Source organism: Thamnophis elegans, chromosome 14, assembly GCF_009769535.1.
Source record: "Thamnophis elegans isolate rThaEle1 chromosome 14, rThaEle1.pri, whole genome shotgun sequence".
NCBI classification, from domain to species: domain Eukaryota; kingdom Metazoa; phylum Chordata; class Lepidosauria; order Squamata; family Colubridae; genus Thamnophis; species Thamnophis elegans.
Window position 1 is genome coordinate 8,590,436 of NC_045554.1, and position 19,149 is coordinate 8,609,584.

The 19,149-nt window shown below is 45.8% G+C and overlaps 1 protein-coding gene across 1 annotated transcript in view; it reads left to right on the forward strand.

The window, feature by feature from the left end:
• LOC116517843 overlaps positions 1–19,149 on the forward strand; it is a gene marked incomplete at its 5' end in the record, with an annotated part of 96,362 nt that overhangs the window by 65,809 nt on the left and 11,404 nt on the right. Inside the window, 8 exons of the mRNA XM_032231015.1 lie at positions 3,226–3,384; positions 4,628–4,783; positions 8,207–8,375; positions 9,029–9,207; positions 12,828–12,920; positions 13,465–13,669; positions 15,674–15,861; positions 17,191–17,288. Of these exons, the coding sequence (XP_032086906.1) occupies positions 3,226–3,384; positions 4,628–4,783; positions 8,207–8,375; positions 9,029–9,207; positions 12,828–12,920; positions 13,465–13,669; positions 15,674–15,861; positions 17,191–17,288 (1,247 nt within the window). The remainder of the gene's footprint in view (positions 1–3,225; positions 3,385–4,627; positions 4,784–8,206; positions 8,376–9,028; positions 9,208–12,827; positions 12,921–13,464; positions 13,670–15,673; positions 15,862–17,190; positions 17,289–19,149) is intronic.

A 19,149-nucleotide genomic window follows, 5' to 3' on the forward strand; every position in this document is an offset into this window, starting at 1 on the left:
TGTATGAGCTTGGCAGGCTGGATTTCTGCCAAGCCTTATCTGTGTTTATTGCTGCCCAAGCTTGTCTGTGCTGGGTTGCTGCCAAGGACCTGTTTGTCTGTTCATTAAATGCTGTAATTTATATCTCTGGATCGGAGTGTGCTTTGGTGTGGAACGAGGGGGGTCAGAACACAGTTATAAATAAGAGAAAGGTAAAGGTTCCCCTCAGCCATATGTGCTAGTCGTTCCCGACTCTAGGAGGCAGTGCTCATCTCCATTTGAAAGCCAAAGAGCCAGCGTTGTCAGAAGACGTCTCCATGGTCGTGTGGCCAGCATGACTCAACGCCGAAGGCGCACGGAACGCTGTTACCTCCCCACCAAAGGTGGTTCCTATTTTTCCACTTGCATTTTTACATGCTTTTGAACTGCTAGGTGGGCAGAAGCTGGGACAAATAACGGGAGCTCACTCCGTTATGGATTCGAACTATGGAACTGCCGACCTTTCTGATTGACAAGCTCAGCGTCTTAGCCACTGAGTCACCGCGTCCCTGAGATGTAAATAGACAGCTGTAATAATAAAATTAGGAAATCTTCACTGAATAATCTAATCAAGTGAAAATAAAGTCTAGGGGTGACATGGTAGCAGTGTTCCAATATCTCAGGGGCTGCCACAAAAAAGAGGGGGAGCAACCTATTCCCCAAAGCACCTGAGGGCAGGACAAGAGACGATGGATGGAAACTAATCAAGGAGAGAAGCAACCTAGAACTAAGGAGAAATTTCCTGACAATCAGAACAATTAATCGGTGGAACAAATTGCCTCCAGAAGTTGTGAATGCTCCAACACTGGAAGTTTTTAAAGAAGAAATTGGACAACCATGTGTCTGGAATAGTGTAGGATTTCCTGCTGCATCCGGGGGTTGAAGTAGAAAACCTCCCAATTCCCTTCCAACACTGTTATTCTGTTAAATTAGTGGACCAGCGAATGTGCATCAAGATATATTGGTCTTAAGTGGAAAATAGTTCACAGTGGAATTCACGTAACATCATTCTTTTCATTCTCAACAAATCTTGCTAAAGAAGACTGGGATAATATTGCTTGGAAAAGAATCGCATCCAGTTTGAGGCAGCTGCCAACAAGCCTCAGATATAAAATAGAGTCAGGAATCTATATTGCTTCTAACTATAGACATACAATCTTAATTTATAGGTATATTACTGCAATCTCAAATCCCCTCAACTCCCTCCAAAATTAGAATGGAATGGAATGGAATGGAATGGAATGGAATGGAATAGAATAGAATAGAATAGAATAGAATAGAATAGAATAGTTGTTGGGAGTATACTCCTAGTGTTGGGTAGGCAATATATATCTATATACAATAACAAATGGTCATTGTTGCTTTAAATTAGTGGATGTACTTAACAACTGTAATTAACTTTACTATAAGAAGGAGTGAAGAGAGCTCACTTTCTCTTTCTGCCTGAAATGTGAACTGCAACTGTAAGCTATTGTTTGTTCTTTGAATTGTGTTTGGACTAATATCTACTATCTACTATCACTGCTTGTGAAGCAATTATCAGTAGTAAAGCTATTTGTTTTTACTAGCAGTGTTTGATACTCTATCCGTGTGTTTCTACTAGCAACATTCTTTCCCTCTGGCTGTACATTCCGCTGCACTACTTTCTGTCTCTCAACGGAAATACCCCTAACAATAGTGCAAGATTTCTGTAAAATCTCAAATCAAGAACATGGATTAACAGAATAACAGATTTGGAAGAGACCTTGGAGGTCTTCTAGTCCCACCCCTGGCTCAGGCAGGAAACCCTATACCATTTCAGACAAATGGCTGTCCAATCTCTTCTTAAAAACCTCCAGAGTTGGAGCATGCACAGTTTCTGGTAGCAAGCAGTTCCACTGGTGAATTGTTCTAAATCTGCACAAATTTCACAAGAGTCAATAACCTCTCATGAAATGTCAACACCTCATGGAATTTCATCAGCTCAGTGGGGGGTTTCAACATTTTTTAGAACCTCTTCTGTAGGTGTGGCCTGCTTTATGGGAGTGGCTTGCTGGCCACGTGACCGGGTAGAAGTGGCTTGCTGGCCATGTGACTGGGTGGGCGTGGCCAACTTGTAAAATGTGGTGAAACTCACTTAACAATGCTCTTGCTTAGCAACCAAAATGTTGGCTCAGAAACTCTGGCATTTGAAGCACGCAAGTCTTAAAACTGTCAAGTTACAAGATCCTTGCACCCCTAACCGTTTAGAAAAAAAAACCCAGGGGTGTTCAAACTTCACAGCTTTAAGACTTGTGGACTTCAACTCCCAGAATTCCTCCTCCAGTCATGTTGGCTCAGGAACTCTAGCATTGAAGTGTGCAAGTCTTAAAGCTGTAAAGTTACAAGACCCTCGCACCCCTAACCCTTTAAAAAAAAACCCAGGGGTGTTCAAACTTGACAGCTTTAAGACTTGTGGACTTCAACTCCCAGAATTCCTCCTCTCGCTCTTCATCTTGTTGATGTGCGGATGGACGTGGGGAGGGAGATGGAACCGGTTCTAAATGGCACTGTAGATTTGTGGAGCCTCTTCTATAGAAGAGGTTAGAACTGGCAGGAACCCACCACTGAATCAGCTGTCCTCTGGGTGTGTTTTTCACCCAATGTTGTGCTGAATTGTGGAGATTTGTGGAATCAATGCATAGCGTGGAACCTGCAGCGTCCAACTTGCCAACACAAGAAAAGGCACCCGATTCACCCAATACAAGGGCAGCCTAATCGTTAGGCTTTTTATTACGTGAAATTATGATTGGATTACAATGTTTTCATAAACGTGCCAGGAGAGATTATCTCTCTCCCCAACATTCCTCTGTGATAATTAATTCAATTAAGTTCCCCTTCCAACATGGAGCTCATTGTGTGTCTTTGGGACCCTTCCAGGGAAATCTTGCTCAAATTAACTAAGTTATTGTAGTTGAGTACAATGAAGAAAGACACACACATTTTCCAGGTTCAATGCTTTGAATTTTAAAGGACAGGGGAACAATAACGAGATGAAACAGAACTAATGTGTTCACACTGTATGTGAATTGTGCTATGATGTGATTCTGGGCCGTCGTTCCAATAATTTTAATTATTGTATTTAATATTTCTGGAAAGAAAGAAACACACATAACAATGTAGGTCCTTTTTGTTTTCTCAGTATGTGTCACAATTATATTTCTGTCTCCTCCTTTTCCCTTAATGCAGAAAAATCGAGTGCTGCATCGGGATAAAATGCTGGTGGAAGCTACCTTGAAAAATATCTGGAACTCATGTCCCCATCAGCATATTCTGGGAGAAGTTGAAACGGATTATGCAGCCTGGCTGGATTACAGCATGAGACTCTGGATGTGTGACCTCCCAAATGTGAGGGGATGATTTGGAAGGGTCTCAAACAGAAACTATTTTAGTAACTTCTGAATGTGTGGGATTTTTGGTGCTCTCTAAACTTTCTTGGAGATGTCTCATTACTAGTATTCCTATTCCCCTACCAACACTGATGAAGTTACCTAGTTTGGTAATGAAACGTCTGCAAGAAAACAATCAAGCTAGGCATTTGTTGGGCATTCTACCAGAAAAATATGACAAAAAGATGATTTATCTGGTGTTACATATATTAACTACAGCTAGGATTGTATTTGCGCAACAGTGGAAAAATAATGAAATACCATCAGATGCGAGTATCATTAAGAAAATATTAGAATGTGCATAAAGGGATAGATTAACACTTATGATTAAGGATAAAGAAGAAACTGAACACTTTCTGATGTGGGATGTATTTTATCAATAGACAATAGAAACAGAAGTTAGAAAAAAAGGAGATATGAAAAAGAGGAAATGAATGTGGAGAGAATTTGATGATGTTATGCACCATTGTAATATATAGTTACATATCATTATATTACATGTAGTATAGTATTACATATATTACATTACTATTATTAATAGTATTGTGATGAATATTATAACAAATATGTGGGTTTGGATTGTCTAAAACTCAGATCCCACACTGTTCGGTGGAAATGGAAAGCAATATAAATAAAATAAATAAAACATGAAAAAAAGAGAAAACAATCAAGCTCAGAGAGCACCAAGGACATCACAGGCCTCTTCCTCCTCCTCCTCCTCCTCCTCCTCCTCCTCCTTCTTTCTCTTCCTCTTCCTCTTCCTCTTTCACTTCCCCCCCTCTTCCTCCTCCTCCTCTCCAGAAACCCCAATCCCTTCTAGCACTGATGATGTTACCTAGTTGGGTAATGAAAGGTCTGCAAGAAAACAACCAAGCTCAGAGAGCACCAAGGACCCCACAGTCATTCTCCTCCTCCTCCTCCTCCTCCTCCTCCTCCTCCTCCTCCTCCTCCTCCTCCTCCTCCTCCTCCTCTCCAGAAACCCCAATCCCTTCTAGCATTGATGATGTTACCTAGTTGGGTAATGAAAGGTCTGCAAGAAAACAACCAAGCTCAGAGAGCACCAAGGACCCCTGAGCTACAAATATACCCCCTTGATTAGTACTCCTAAGTGTATTCTGGGTTCCCACCTACAGCTTTCTCGTTGTCCATTATTTTTTCTGAAAACTGACCGTCGCTGTCCCGATTTACTTCCCCTCCTCTAGGAAACGGCTCTTTCTGGCAAACTCCAGCTAAACCAGAGGGACACCCTCTTACGATCCGAAGGGAAAATCCGCCTTGGAGACAACGAAGGGACGATTGCGGTGGCTTTACGGAACAACAGCATGCCAGAAAGGAGGAACTATTCGGCGGAATTTTCCGTGAGCTGGTGATAACTGACAAGGGGAAACACTGCATCTTTCTTCTTCTCCTTCTCCTTCTCCTTCTTCTTCTTCCTCCTCCTCTTCCCCCTCCCCCTTCTTCCCCTCCCTCTCCCCCTCCTCCTCCCCTTCTCTTACTCTTCCTCCTCCTCTTCCTCCTCCTCCTCCTCCTCTTCTTCTTCTTTTATTTTGAACTCATTAAAAAAAAAAACCAGCAATGCTGTTTTCCTATCTTGGATGGTCCCAGAAAGTGACTAGAGCCATGATGGTGAACCAATGGCACGCATGTCACAAGTAGCACGCAAAGCTGCCCCCCCACCCAGCCTAGCTCCATTGTGGCCATGCCAGCCACCCCCCCCAGCCTAGCTCCATTATGCATGTGCCTCCCGCCCAGTGGTGGGTTCCGGATCCTGGGGCAACCGGTACGGTGCAACGGGGCCTGGCATCCTCCACATGTATGTGCACAGCATATGCACACATGTGCGCAGCGCGCACATGCGTCCTACCCTCCAGCAATGCCTCTGCGAGCCTCCGCGATGCTCCAGACATGTTGGGCTGGTTGTAAGTTGAGGACTTCCCCTGTAGCAGGGAAACTTAGCAGGAATGTACCACGTTTCCCCAAAAATACGATGCCATGCCACATTTTTCTGGTGGGCAAAAAAATAAGCCCCCTTCCCCGCATATAAGCCCCCTGGACAACCCCCCACCTCCGCCCAGACAGAGCGCCACTCACCAACCTAGCATTATCCCAAAGATGCCAAGCCGTGGTAACCTGGGGGGAGGCAAAGGTGATCGGTTCCACCACAAAACCGCGCTCGACTAAACCGCGCCCGACTAAACCGCGTCGCTGACATCATCAACAGGGCGACAACAGCGCAGAGACAGAAGCACGCTGTAAACCCTAAACCTAAAATTAACCCCTAAACCTAAACCTAACCCCCCTAAACCTAATCCTAAACCTAACCCTAAACCTAACCCTAAACCTAACCCTAAACCTAATCCTAACCCTTAACCTAACCCTAAACCTAACCCTAACCCTTAACCTAACCCTAAACCTAACCCTAACCCTTAACCTAACCCTAAACCTAACCCTAACCCTTAACCTAACCCTAAAGCTAACCCTAAAGCTAACCCTAAAGCTAACCCTTACCTTAAGTTGAATCGGCTTGCTTTCAAAGCGCTATTTAAAGCGCCCTTCTTTCTCCGCCCTGGCTGTTGTCGCCCTGTTGATGACGTCAGCGACGCGGTTTAATCGGGTGCGGCTTAGTCGAGCGCGGTTTTGACGGGTCATGAAGGTGATCGTATTGCTTTGTTGGCGCTTTTGAGATACCACTAGGTTGGTGAGCAGCGCTGTGCCCAGCTGAAGAGGGGGTTGCCGGGTGGCTGCTCACTTACGAGCGGGCTCCCAAAGAGCCGGGCACAGCCTCATGGGCAAATGGCTGTGTTGCGCTGTCGCAGCAGCACAACACAACAGCCATGAAGCGACCACGCTCACGAGCAGCCACCCGGCAAACCCCCTTTGCAGCCGGGCACAGTGCCATTCACTGCCCTAGGGTATCGCCAAGCCGCGTGAGTGCCTGTTTGCCGCCGCTCGGCTCCCATGGCTTGGCGCCTTCCAAATGCCAATAAATGGCGCTCTGCACGTCTGGAGAGGGGGTTGTGGGAGCGGCTGTTCCGCTCTCGCTCACCCACCTCCCAGCCTCACGATGCATGGCCCAGCTCTCATTACGGAGCCAGGGCATGTCCTCTGCCACCGCCATCCCAGCCTGGCTTTTTCCACAGCTTCCAACCGGAGTCTTTCAGCAGTGGCCGCTCTGGGCACACGCTCTATGGTTGTACGCTCTGCAGGCAGCTGGCCCACAACTTTGGGCCCGGGTCTTTGGGATCCCGCTCGCAAGAGAGCAGCCGCCTGGCAACCCCAAAACAATAAACCCTCCCTCCATAATAAAGCCCAAGCCATATTTTGTAGGTAAAAAGAAAATAAGACCCTGTCGTATTTTCGGGGAAACACGGTAGCAGAATGAGGTTGTGATAGGAGGTCTCTTCCGTTTTGGGGAAGAGAAGATATATGAATGCATCTTCTTCCAAAGCCACAGGACAACTTGACTTTGTTCCTTGACGTTGACAACTTGACAACTTTTGCAGTCTTTTTCACTGCACAAGACCCTCTTCCCAAGAGAAATGCAACTATCAGGAACTTGGCTATAGCTGCCAGAAACATATTTTGACCATACCTAAATTGCCCGCCACCGTTCTTATTTTCAACTTGTTAGTGAGTATATACTGCCATCTGATGATCAAGATATTTACATGCGTACATCAAGAGGAGAATCTACCATCCATTGCAGCCAACAGTACCCTTGCGATGACATCCATCGCCGGCTCTCGTTTTTTGTAAAACCAATGTGGATCCTGAAAGCAGGAATGGTCACTCAGGATGTCCACCTTGCTTTCTTCCCAAGTCATGTTCCTCAACTTCTCCTGAAGCTTCTGAGAAAGAAGAGAAGTGGGGAGACGTTCTGGAACTTGAAATGAAAGGCATCAGTGGTGGGATTCAAAAATTTTTAACTGCCAGTCTATGGGCGTGGGCTTTGTGGCTGTGACATGGCTTTGTGGGCATGGCTTTGTGGCAAGGGTGAAATTCAACAGGTTCTGACAGGTTCTGGAGAACCGGCAGGGGACATTTTGAGTAGTTCAGAGAACTGGCTGGCCCCAGAGTGGGGTGGGAATGGAGATTTTATAGTATCCTTCCCTGGAGTGTGGAGGGAATGGGATTTTGCAGTATCCTTCCCCTGGAGTGGGGAGGGAATGGAGATTTTACAGTATCCTTCCCCTGGAGTGGGGAGGGAATGGGGATTTTACGGTATCCTTCTTCTGGCGTGGGGAGGGAATGGAGATTTTACAATATCCTTCTTCTGGAGTGGGGAAGGAATGGAGATTTTACAGTATCCTTCTTGAGTGGGGAGGGAATGGGGATTTTGCAGTATCCTTCCCCTGGAGTGCGGAGGGAATGGAGATTTTACAGTATCCTTCTTCTGAGTGGGGAGGGAATGGAGATTTTGCAGTATCCTTCCCCTGCCACATCCACCAAGCCACACCCACAGAACTGATAGTAAACAAATTTGAATTTCACCACTGCTTTGTGGGCGTGGCAGGGGAAGGATACTGCAAATCCCCATTCCCTCCCCGCCCCACTAACCTGCTTTCCAGCTCCATTCTCCTGCTCAGGGCAACAAAAGAAGATCAGCTTGGAGGCTGGGAGGCAGCCAGGGCGGGGCCAGCCTATTTGCTGGTTCTCCAAACTACTCAAAATTTCTACTACCTGTTCTCCAGAACCGGTCACAACTGGCTGAATATGACCTCTGAAATGCATGTTTCATAACTCTTTTGTGTCTATACTTGTGATTCGTCTCCCTCGCCCAGCTGAAAGGACCTGAAGCGACTTGGATAGATGTGAAGGCCTGTGTGATCTCTTCAGCTGATCAAAGCCAAGTCCTTGTCGAGGGAAAGATGGATCATCCAGATGAGAAAGTGAAAATAGCAGCCATCAGAGGAAAAGAGTGTCTTCGGTATTACATGGGATACTTGAAAGGTAGATTGCAGGAATCTATTCTCTTCCTGGATTTTCAAAATTGGTCTCTTCTGGAAGGAGTTACTATAAAAAATTTCCTTCCTTCCTTCCTTCCTTCCTTCTTTCTTTCTTTCTTTCTTTCTTTCTTTCTTTCCTTCCTTCCTCCCTTTTTTACTTCCTTCCTTCCTTTCTTGCCTTCTCCTTCCTGCCTCTCTGCGTTTATCTCCTTTCTTCCTTCTTTTTTTCCTTCCTTCATTCCACTTGCGTTTTCCTTCCTACCTCCATGTGACTATCTCCTTCCTTTCTTCCTTCCTTCCTTTTTTTCTTGCCTTCTCCTTCCTGCCTACCTTCATCTATCTCCTTCCTTCCTTCCTTTGTTTCTTTCTTTCTTACCTTTTCCTTCCTGTCCCCTTCATCTATCTCTTTCCTTCCTTCCTTTTTTCCTTCCTTCCTTCCTTTCTGTTTTTCTTTCTTTCTTTCTTGCCTTCTCCTTCCTATCTCCCTGTATTTATCTCCTTCATTCCTCTTGCCTTTTCCTTCTTGCCTCGATGTGTCTATCTCCTTCCTTCCTTCCTTCCTTCCTTCCTTCTTTCCTTTCCCTTTCCTTCCTGCCACCCTTCATCTATCTCCTTCCTTCCTTCCTTCCTTTTTCTTTCTACCTTCCTGCCTTTCAGGAAATTCTGAGGACACACTAGAATTTGCCGCTTGCCTGAAGGGTCAAAAGCATGCTGCACTCAACGCCCGCCTGGTCGTAAACAGATATGAGGAAATGGGACATCTCACCATAGAAGCCTCTAACCAAAGCCTGACTCTGAAGGCCCACGGCTGTTGGGATCTCGTCATGAAGACTGAGGTGGGATGCCATTTAGCAGTCAAGGAACGGGTCTTTCTCTCTCTCATTCAAATCCATCAATGGCAAACCAGTAAACAAACATAGTTTTAAAAGTAAGATGTTGTAGAGATGCAACTACAGTACTAGGTTGGTAAACTGGCCTGGTTAACATTTGGGCCAACGCTGTAATAGTGCTGGAGCCCAGATTTAAGAAAAACCCTAGGGTGAAGGCCTCTCTCAAGCAAATTAATCTTTAATTATGGTAGTTAGCTGCAATTAAGTTGAGTCTGACAGTTATGTCGGACATAAATGCGAGACGCCTGGCCTGTTGGACACAGCGGCGAGAACATCCCTGCTGCTGCCGCGCTCCGCCGCCTTGCCCCCCCCGCCTCCTCCGACCCCACAATTAAATTACAATAATTTTGAATCCCCCCCTCCCTCCATCCAATCCACATACCTTTTCCAGCTGTGGATTTCAACTCTCCTCTTGTCCGCCCGCCATGATGAAAATGTAAAAAATTAAATAAAATAGCAACCTACTTAGGCAAGGCATGATTGGCTGCTCCCAGATCAGGAGGCGGGAGAATCATGTGCCTCCTTTGCATAAGGAATTTTTCACCTTTTAACCCTTGCTTAACTCTGAGCAAGGGTTAAAAGGTGAAAAATTCCTTATGCAAAGGAGGCCCGTAGTTCTCTCACCTCCCCCTAGAGTTAGCACTAAGCAGACTCAGAGTCACTGTGACTCTGGAGTCTGGCAGCAACTACCTTAGCCTTTTTAATTATTTTAAAAATTCTTTTCTTTTCCTCATGACACTGGCGAGGCCCCGCCTCCCCTGCTTCCCCTGACTGCACGTCCCTGGTCTGACTCTAAGGGACTCTACGGTATGTCCAACTCTTCTTGCCACTTTGATTGATCAATCTTTAGTTGTAACTCATACTGCACTGTAACTCATACTGGACTACTGCAATGTGCTCTACATGGGGCAGCCCTTGAAGAGCATTCGGCGACTCCAGCTTGTCCAGAATGCAGCCGCGCGAGCGATCGTGGGTACACCTCAGTTCACCCACGTAACACCTATCCTCCGCGAGCTGCACTGGCTGCCTATTGGTCTCCGGATACGCTTCAAGGCGCTAGTCATCACTTATAAAGCCCTTCATGGTATTGGACCTGGGTACTTGAGAGACCGCCTGCTGCCAATTACCTCCACTAGACGGATTAGATCCCACAGATTAGGCCTCCTCCGAATTCCATCCGCCGGCCAGTGTCGACTGGCGACTACCCGGAGGAGAGCCTTCTCTGTGGCTGCTCCGACCCTCTGGAACGAACTCCCCGTGGAGATTCGAACCCTCACCACCCTCCAGGCCTTCCGCAAAGCCCTTAAAACCTGGCTGTTCCGACAGGCCTGGGGCTAAAGAACCGTTGCCCCCGTCTCGAATGGTATGACTGTTGTGTGTTTTAAATTATGTATTGTTTTGTGTCGTTTTTAATTTTTGTTTGTATCCCCCTTCCCTGGTTTGAGTTGTGAGCCGCCCTGAGTCCCCTTCGGGGAAAAGGGCGGCATATAAATAAAATAAACATTCAAACATTCAAACATAATCTTTTGATGAACGTTCCAGATATCTCCTTAATTTTATCCAGTGTCTTCTCCTTCTTCCAGTTCTTTCAAGAATAGTTATTTTTTTTTAATCCATCTGGATTGCATGCTCAAAATATATCAATGCCTGCTTACCGGTCTTGTTCTCACAAGTCAACCTTTATTTGTCCAGGACTGATCAATTATTTCTTCTTGCAGTCCATGGGATGACAAATCCATAATTTCAAGACATTTATCTTCTTTCTTTCTTGGTGTCCAACTGTTTCAGTTTTTAGCCTTAGCACCGGAACGACCATTAACTGCCGTGATATTTATTGTCATTGAAATGTCCTGATCAATGTTTATTCCAAATCAGATCAACCTGTTGCCTCAATTTGACTCTAGAGATATCCGTTCTGCTCTGCCTCTTCAGCTAATAAACAATATTAACTACTGTTGGAAGAAATATCCATCTGGGTTCAGTTCCAAGTGGGGAGAGACACTGGAAACATGGAGGCTGATTGGAAAGATGGTTTATAGAATGGAATGGAGTGGAGTGGGATGGGATGGGATGGGATGGGATGGGATGGGATGGGATGGGATGGGATGGGATGGGATGGGATGGGATGGGATAGGATAGGATAGGATAGGATAGGATAGGATAGGATAGGATAGGATAGGATAGGGGAAAAATGGAATTGAATGGAATGGAATAGAATAGAATAGAATAGAATGGGATGGGATGGATGGGATAGGATAGGATAGGATAGGGGGAAATGGAATAGAATAGAATAGAATAGAATAGAATAGAATAGAATAGAATAGAATAGAATAGAATAGAATAGAATAGAAGAAAATGGAATGGAATAGAATGAATGGGATGGGATGGGATAGGATAGAATAGAATAGAACAGAATAGAAGAAAATGGAATGGAATAGAATGGATGGGATTGGATGGGATGGGATGGGATGGGATGGGATGGGATGGGATGGGATAGGATAGGATAGGATAGGATAGGATAGGGGAAAAATGGAATGGAATTGAATGGAATAAAATAGAATAGAATAGGATGGGATGGGATGGGATGGATGGATGGGATAGGATAGGATAGGGGAAAATGGAATAGAATAGAATAGAATAGAATAGAAGAAAATGGAATGGAATAGAATGAATGGGATGGGATGGGATGGGATGGGATGGGATAGAATAGAATAGAATAGAATAGAATATTGCAAGATTTCTGTAAAATCTCAAATCAAGAACGTGGCCTAGCAGAATAACAGATTTGGAAGAGTCCTTGGAGGTCTTCTAGTCCAACCCCCAGCCAATTCTTTATAGGCTAAGTGTGATTGGACACACAAGGAATTTGTCTTTGGTGCATATGCTCTCAGTTACATAAAAAGACAAGATACATTTGTCAAGAACCATAAGGTGTAACACTTAATGAGAGTCATAGGGGTGATAGGGTATAAATAAGCAATCAGGAAACAACCAATATCAATATAAATCGTAAGGATACAACAAAGTTACAGTCATTGATGGACAGGACCACATGGGTTTGGGGTCCTGGGCAGCTGCCCACATGGAGTGGAGAGTGAGAGTTATTTATAGCCTCTCTTGGGCTTTGCCCTTGAGCTTCCTGTTTCTGTGGCAAGGGCATGTATCCTATTGGTTGCAGACTCCCACATGGAGTCATGCTTGTCTGAATCAAATTTGGTTGAACCTTGCTGGGTGATGTAATGAAGGGGCTTAGTTGTGCCATGTGGTGAGCTCTGCAGATAGATAATCCTATTATGTCCTGCAGGGTCATGTCTTAATCCCATCACCCTGAAGCTGAAGGGCTAATTGTCTTGTAGATAGGCTGGCCCAGCCCTGCTCAATGGGCACCAAATATCTGCTGGGGGCAGGGAGCTGCTCTTTGTCTTCAAAAACACGTTTCTCCTTTTCCCATCCAGGGAAATATAATATTCTGCCTTTTTAATATTTCCTAGTATGTTTCATTCCTCTAGGAGATGGGTGGGTGCTAACTTTCTATGCTACCCTAAGAGTCTTTCCGATTCTTACAGTCAAAACTGGGTGAGATTGCATCTGATCTCCAGCGCAGACTGGTGGAAAAAATAAAACAAATGGAGGAACATATTCAGGATTTCAGAAAATCGGTAAGATAGTAGGTACAGGGACTCTGTGTGTGAGAGAGAGAGAGAGGGAGGGAAGGAGGGAGGGAGAGGAGAGGAGAAAGGGAGGGAGAGGGAGAGCGTGGGGGAGAGAGAAGAGAGAGAGGAGAAGAGAGGGAGGGAGAGGGAGGAAAGGAGAGGAGAGAGGAAGAAGAGGGGAGAAAGGAAGGGAGGGAAAAAGAAGAGGAGAGAGGGAGGGAGAGAGAGGGGGGAGAGGGAGGAATGCACTTGGAGGATATTCAGAAGCACTCATTCACAGTTTTCATGTGGCTCAAGATCCAGACTTGAGACTCCAGGTGGTATCTACAAATACTGGGAGAATGGGAGAGAATATGAATCTCATTTTTAAGCACCAAACTCTGGAGTGTAATCTTTTGTTCAAAGAGATAAGCTTGTTTCCAAACAAAACCTCCTTTTCTCTTTCTCTTCCTCTTTCTCTCTCTCTCTCTCTCTCTCTCTCTCTCTCTCTCCCCCTCCCTCCCTCCCTCCCTCTCTCTCTCTCTCTCTCTCAATATGGTTTGTACTATAGATCCAGCACATTGGATTTCTATATGATGCTGTCGGCTGGTTTTTAGAAGCCTCCCAAGAGATGGCAAGAGTCCTCCAGGGTGGGACGAGCAACGCTGCCCAGGTGTGGGAGCAGAGTGGATTTAAGCGACTCCTACGGGATCACCTCCCCATGTACCTGGGGAAGCTTCAAAGCATCCTACAACAAGTCCAGCTGGAGCTGCAAAGTAAGCACGGCTGGGGGCAAAAGAAAGATGTCAAATACAGAGGGAATAGCCTTGAGGGACAGGAAGAAGGTAGTGATCAAATAGAAAACACTTGAGCCCTAACCAGAAAAATAACACGAGTTTACTTTCCTCCCTACTTGATATTCATGGATAAACCCCATGAGTTGAATTGAATTGAGAAAGAGGTCCAAAGTCAGTGAGCCAGCTTGATCCCTAAGGCGAGACTAGAACTCACAACAGAGATGGGTTCCTACCAGTTCACACCCATTCGGTAGAACCGGTTCGTCAAATCTACCAAATCGGTTAGAAGAGGTTCCACCAGTGGACCCGGAAAGCAGGCCACACCTACAGAAGAGGTTCCAAAATTTTTTGAAACCCAACACTGCCACACACACACACACACACACACACACACACACACACACACACACAGACTGACACAGAGAGAGAGAGAGAAAGAGAAAGGAAGGAAGGAAGGAAGGAAGGAAGAAAGAAAGAAAGAAAAAAGAAAGAAAGAAAAAGAGTGAGAGAGAGATGAAAGAAAAAAGGAAAAAGGGACAGAGAGACAAAAGGAAGGAGAGAGAGGGGGGGAGAGAGAAAACACATGGCTGACAAGCCACTCCCACCAGGTCACATGGCTGGCAAGCCACTCCCACAAAGGAGGCCACACCCACAGAGTAGGTCCCAAAAAATTTTGAAACCCACCACTGACTCACAATCTCCTGGTTTCAAAGCCAGCACTTTAACCACTACATCAAACTGGCTATAGCTCTGCTCCTAAAGCTTTGCAATAGAAGTAGCCCTGAGCTGATCACTTTGGATCTCAACTCCAGTCTATCTTTAAGAGCTGGCAAATGGTGAGACACGCCAAGCGTTCACCTCTGGCGTTACTCCAGAATGGACCCCTGTTCTTTAGCTGTTCCCTTCGTCTGGCTACTCTGTGCATGCACACACTGGGAACAGGCTCCAGCTGTTCTTCTGCCTCACTGATGTCTGACTCCGAAGGCAGCTGATAACTGTCAGGCGGCCCTGGCCCCCTCTCTGCCTCCGACACAGAGCCCTCATCAGAGCCTTCCACAGACTCCAGGACTGGCCCATCTTCCTCCCCAACCTCCTCACTGTCTGAATCTGCCCCCAGCTCTGCTGGCTGTTAGCGGGCCACAACAACATTGAATTCTTGGCAATTGCCTAATCTCAACTCCCAGTCGGTCGGAGGTGGGTTCCTACCAGTTCACACCTATTCGGTAGAACCGGTTCGTCAAATCTACCAAACTGGTTAGAAGAGGTTCCAACAGTGGACCCGGAAAGCAGGCCACACCTACAGAAGAGGTTCCAAAAATTTTTGAAACCCACCACTGGTCCTTGGATATGATTATTCTACACTATCATGCTCATATTTATAAAACTCAGTGCCTCTGTGAAAGGTAAGGATGACTACTGCGTTTGTGGTGCCATCAGAACATTGCGTGTGTTGAAGTTGTTTTAACGCAAACCAAAGATGCCTCTTAAAAAACAAGTTTACATCCTATTCTTATGCATGCCAGGGCTGTGTGTGAGGTAATTTAAGGTGGTTCTGACAAGTGTCGTCAGCATCTTCATATCCGGTCACATGGGCGGCAAGCCACTCCCATCCAGTCACATGGGTGGCAAGCCACTCCCATCCGGCCACATGGGCGGCAAGCCACTCCCACAAAGGAGGCCACACCCACAGAGTAGGTTTGAACAATTTTTGAAACCCACCACTGCAGTCGGTGGACGGGCACACAAACAAGCAAAGCCCCATTCACGTAGCACACAGGTAGCACACAAAATCACACACGCACCCTCTGGTCCACGGGGGAAAAAAAAACACTCTCCACGAAACTGGTCCCTGGTGTTCCAAGGGTTGGGGGCCACTGGCCTAATAAAACTGCTTTGAAAATGTTAGGGCTTTATGGAAGATGTTCATGACAGACCCTTTTAATATTTTTGTTCTTACTATGCTTTTAAAACATCTTACTCAAGAGCCACTAACCACCCTAAAAGATGCTTACTATGATGTGACTTTGAAACCTTTGGATGAAGTTTGGCAACAGAAGACCGATGCGTATCTGAAGAATCTTCAGGCACTGGTGCCCACAGTTGTGAAAGACGTATGTCTGATGAAGCCCATCCAGGTTGCGTTGAGATTTCTGAAAACTGGCTTTGATATGGTTGGTATTCTTTCTCTTGTACATAGTTCCTTATAGGACTTTTCTTAACAGACTGCCTGGATGGCAGTAGCAAGAGCACTTAGACTAATATACTGCTTCACAGAACTTTGATAGCCCTCTCTAAGCGGTTTACAAAGTCAACCTATTTGCCCCCCCCCCCAACAATCTGGGTCCTCATTTTACCCATCTCAGAAAGATGGAAGGCTGAGTCAACCTTGAGCCGGTGAGAATCAAACTGCTGGCAGAGTTAGCTGCAATACTGCATTCTCACCACTGCGCCATCATGGCTCATACAGATAGAGATGGAGATGGAGATGGAGATGGAGATGATAGAGATGATAGAGAGAGAGAGAGAGAGAGACAGAGACAGAGACAGAGACAGAGACAGAGACAGAGACAGAGACAGAGACAGAGACAGAGACAGAGAGATGGATGGATGGATGGATGGATGGATGGATGGATGGATGGATGGATGGATGGATGGATGGATGATAGGTAATAATACCACTTGGACTTTATGCCACTTCACAGTGTTTCACATTCCTCTCTAAGTGATTTGAAGAGTCAGCCTCTTGCCCCCAACAATCTGGGTCCTCATTTTACCCATCTCAGAAGGATGGAAGGCTGAGTCAACCTTGAGCCGGAGAGAATCGAACTGCTGGCAAAGTTAGCTGCAATACTGCATTCTCACCACTGCACCATCATGGCTCATAGAGATAGAGATAAAGAGATAGAGGCAGAGAGATAGAGAGATGGATGGATGGATGGATGGATGGATGGATGGATGGATGGATGGAAGGAAGGAAGGAAGGATGGATGGATGGATGATAGGTAGCAATAGCACTTAGACTTTATGCCACTTCACAGTGCTTCACATCCCTCTCTAAGCGATTTAAAGAGCCAGCCTCTTGCCCCCAACAATCTGGGTCCTCATTTTACCCACCTTGGAAGGATGAGTCAATCTTGAGCCAGTGAGATTTGAAAGGCCCAACTGCAGCTGGCAGTCAGCTGAAGCTGCACTCTAACCACTGCACCATCCTCTTTGTTGCCTTGATCCTCTCAAAGAGAGCACCAAGGGCACATACTTCCATGTGCTTGGCGGGATCTTGTGAGTAAAATCTCCCACTTCCTGTTATAGATGGCTTTCCACAAATAAAAATGAAATCAGATTCCTGATGGCTGTTTTACTTGTAACCCTCAGAGGTTGCACAACAGCACCAAATTTAAAATATAACGTGTAAATAAATATATGTTCATTTGGCATTTAAATGCTTAATTCTGTTTTAATAATAAAACCTAAAGCTGATTATTATTTTATCATGATAACAGGCAACACAACAGATGCTAAACTGGGCAGAAGCCAAATTATCCCGACTGTCGAGCAGACTCCAAAAATCTATATCGAATCTGTACAGATTTTCATCCAGGTAGCACACACGGTAGACAAAATCTCTTCTATGACTTTTTGTTACATAGCTATCTCCACTTTGTTCCTTCTCCAGTTGTGTCTCAACTGTGGTTGTATGTCGAAGACCACCTTCTCTCTACTCTAACAGGCTTCTACAGGTAGTCCTCAACTTACAACCAACTTATTTATGATGGGTCAGGTCATCAATCAACAAAGATGATTAGGGGACTGGATCAGGGGTGGGTTCCTGCCAGTTCTAACCTCTTCTAGAGAAGAGGTTCCACAAATCTACAGTGCCATTTAGAACTGGTTCCAGCTCCCTCCCCCCGTCCGTCCGAACATCATCAAGATGAAGAGCGAGAGGAGGAATTCTGGGAGTTGAAGTCCACAAGTCTTAAAGCTGTCAAGTTTGAACACCACTGGGTTTTTTTTCCTAAAGGGTTAGGGGTGCAAGGGTCTTGTAACTTGACAGCTTTAAGACTTGCACACTTCAATGCCAGAGTTCTTGAGCCAACATGACTGGAGGAGGAATTCTGGGAGTTGAAGTCCACAAGTCTTAAAGCTGTCAAGTTTGAACACCCCTGAGGGTTTTTTTTTCTAAAGAGTTAGGGGTGCAAGAGTCTTGTAACTTGACAGCTTTAAAACTTGCGTGCTTCAAATGCCAGAGTTTCTGAGCCAGCATTTTGGTTGCTAAGCAAGAGGGTTGTTAAATGAGTTTCACCACATTTTACAAGTTGGCCACGCCCATCCAGTCACATGGCTGGCAAGCCTCTCCCACATGGTCACATGGCTGGCAAGACACTCCCACAAAGCAGGCCACACCTACAGAAGAGGTTCTAAAAAAAATTGAAGCCCACCACTGGACTGGATGCTAAAACAAAGAATGGTTGCAGGAACTGGGTATGTCTAGTTGAATGGAAAGAAGGACCAGAGGAGACATGATAGCAGTGTTCCAATATCTCAGGGGCTTCCCCAAAGAAGAGGGAGTCAAACTATTCTCCAAGGCAGCTGAGGGCAGAACAAGAAGCAATGGGTGGAAACAAATCAAGGAGAGAAGCAACTTAGAACTAAGGAAGAATTTCCTGACAATTAGAACAATTAATCAGTTGAACTACTTGCCTCCAGAAGTTATGAATGCTCCAACACTGGATGTTTTTAAGAAGATGTTGGATAGCCATTTGTCTGGAACGATATAAGGCTTCCTGCCTAAACAGGGGGTTGGACTCGAAGACCTCCAAGGTCCCTGCCCACACTGTTGTTCTAATTCTACTTCATCATCTTTGGTGACTTGACAAGCAAAGTCCACGGGGAAGCAGATTCCCTTTAAAACTGTGTTACTAATTTAACCACTGCAGTGATTCAATTAACAACTGCAGCAAGAAAGGGCGTAAAATGGGGCAAAATTTCACTTAACAACTGTCTTGCTTAGCAACAGAATTATAGGCTCAATTGAGGTTCTAGGTTGGGGGCCACTATAATGAGTTCTGCAGGCCCTCGAGTTTTATGGATGCACGATCGTGCAATTAGAATTTGGGAGCTTGGCAATCGGCTCACATTTATGACGGCTTCACAGTGTCCCAGGATCATGGGTGGTCCGGCGTCAGCCAGCAGAGCAGCAGAGTCAGACAGTGAGGAGGTTGGGGAGGAACATGGGCCAGTCCTGGGGGCTGAGGAAAGCTCAGAGGAGGGCTCTGTGTCAGAGGCAGAGAGGCAGCTAGACAGCAGTGAGGCAGAGGAACAGCTGGAGCCTGTTCCCAGTGTGCGCATTTACGGAGTTGCCAGAAGACCAGAACAACTAAGAAAGCAGGGTCGACTTGGGAGTAAAGCCACACCTTGGAGGTGATTGGCCCCTCCCATAGGAAACGAAAGAGGAGCGAACA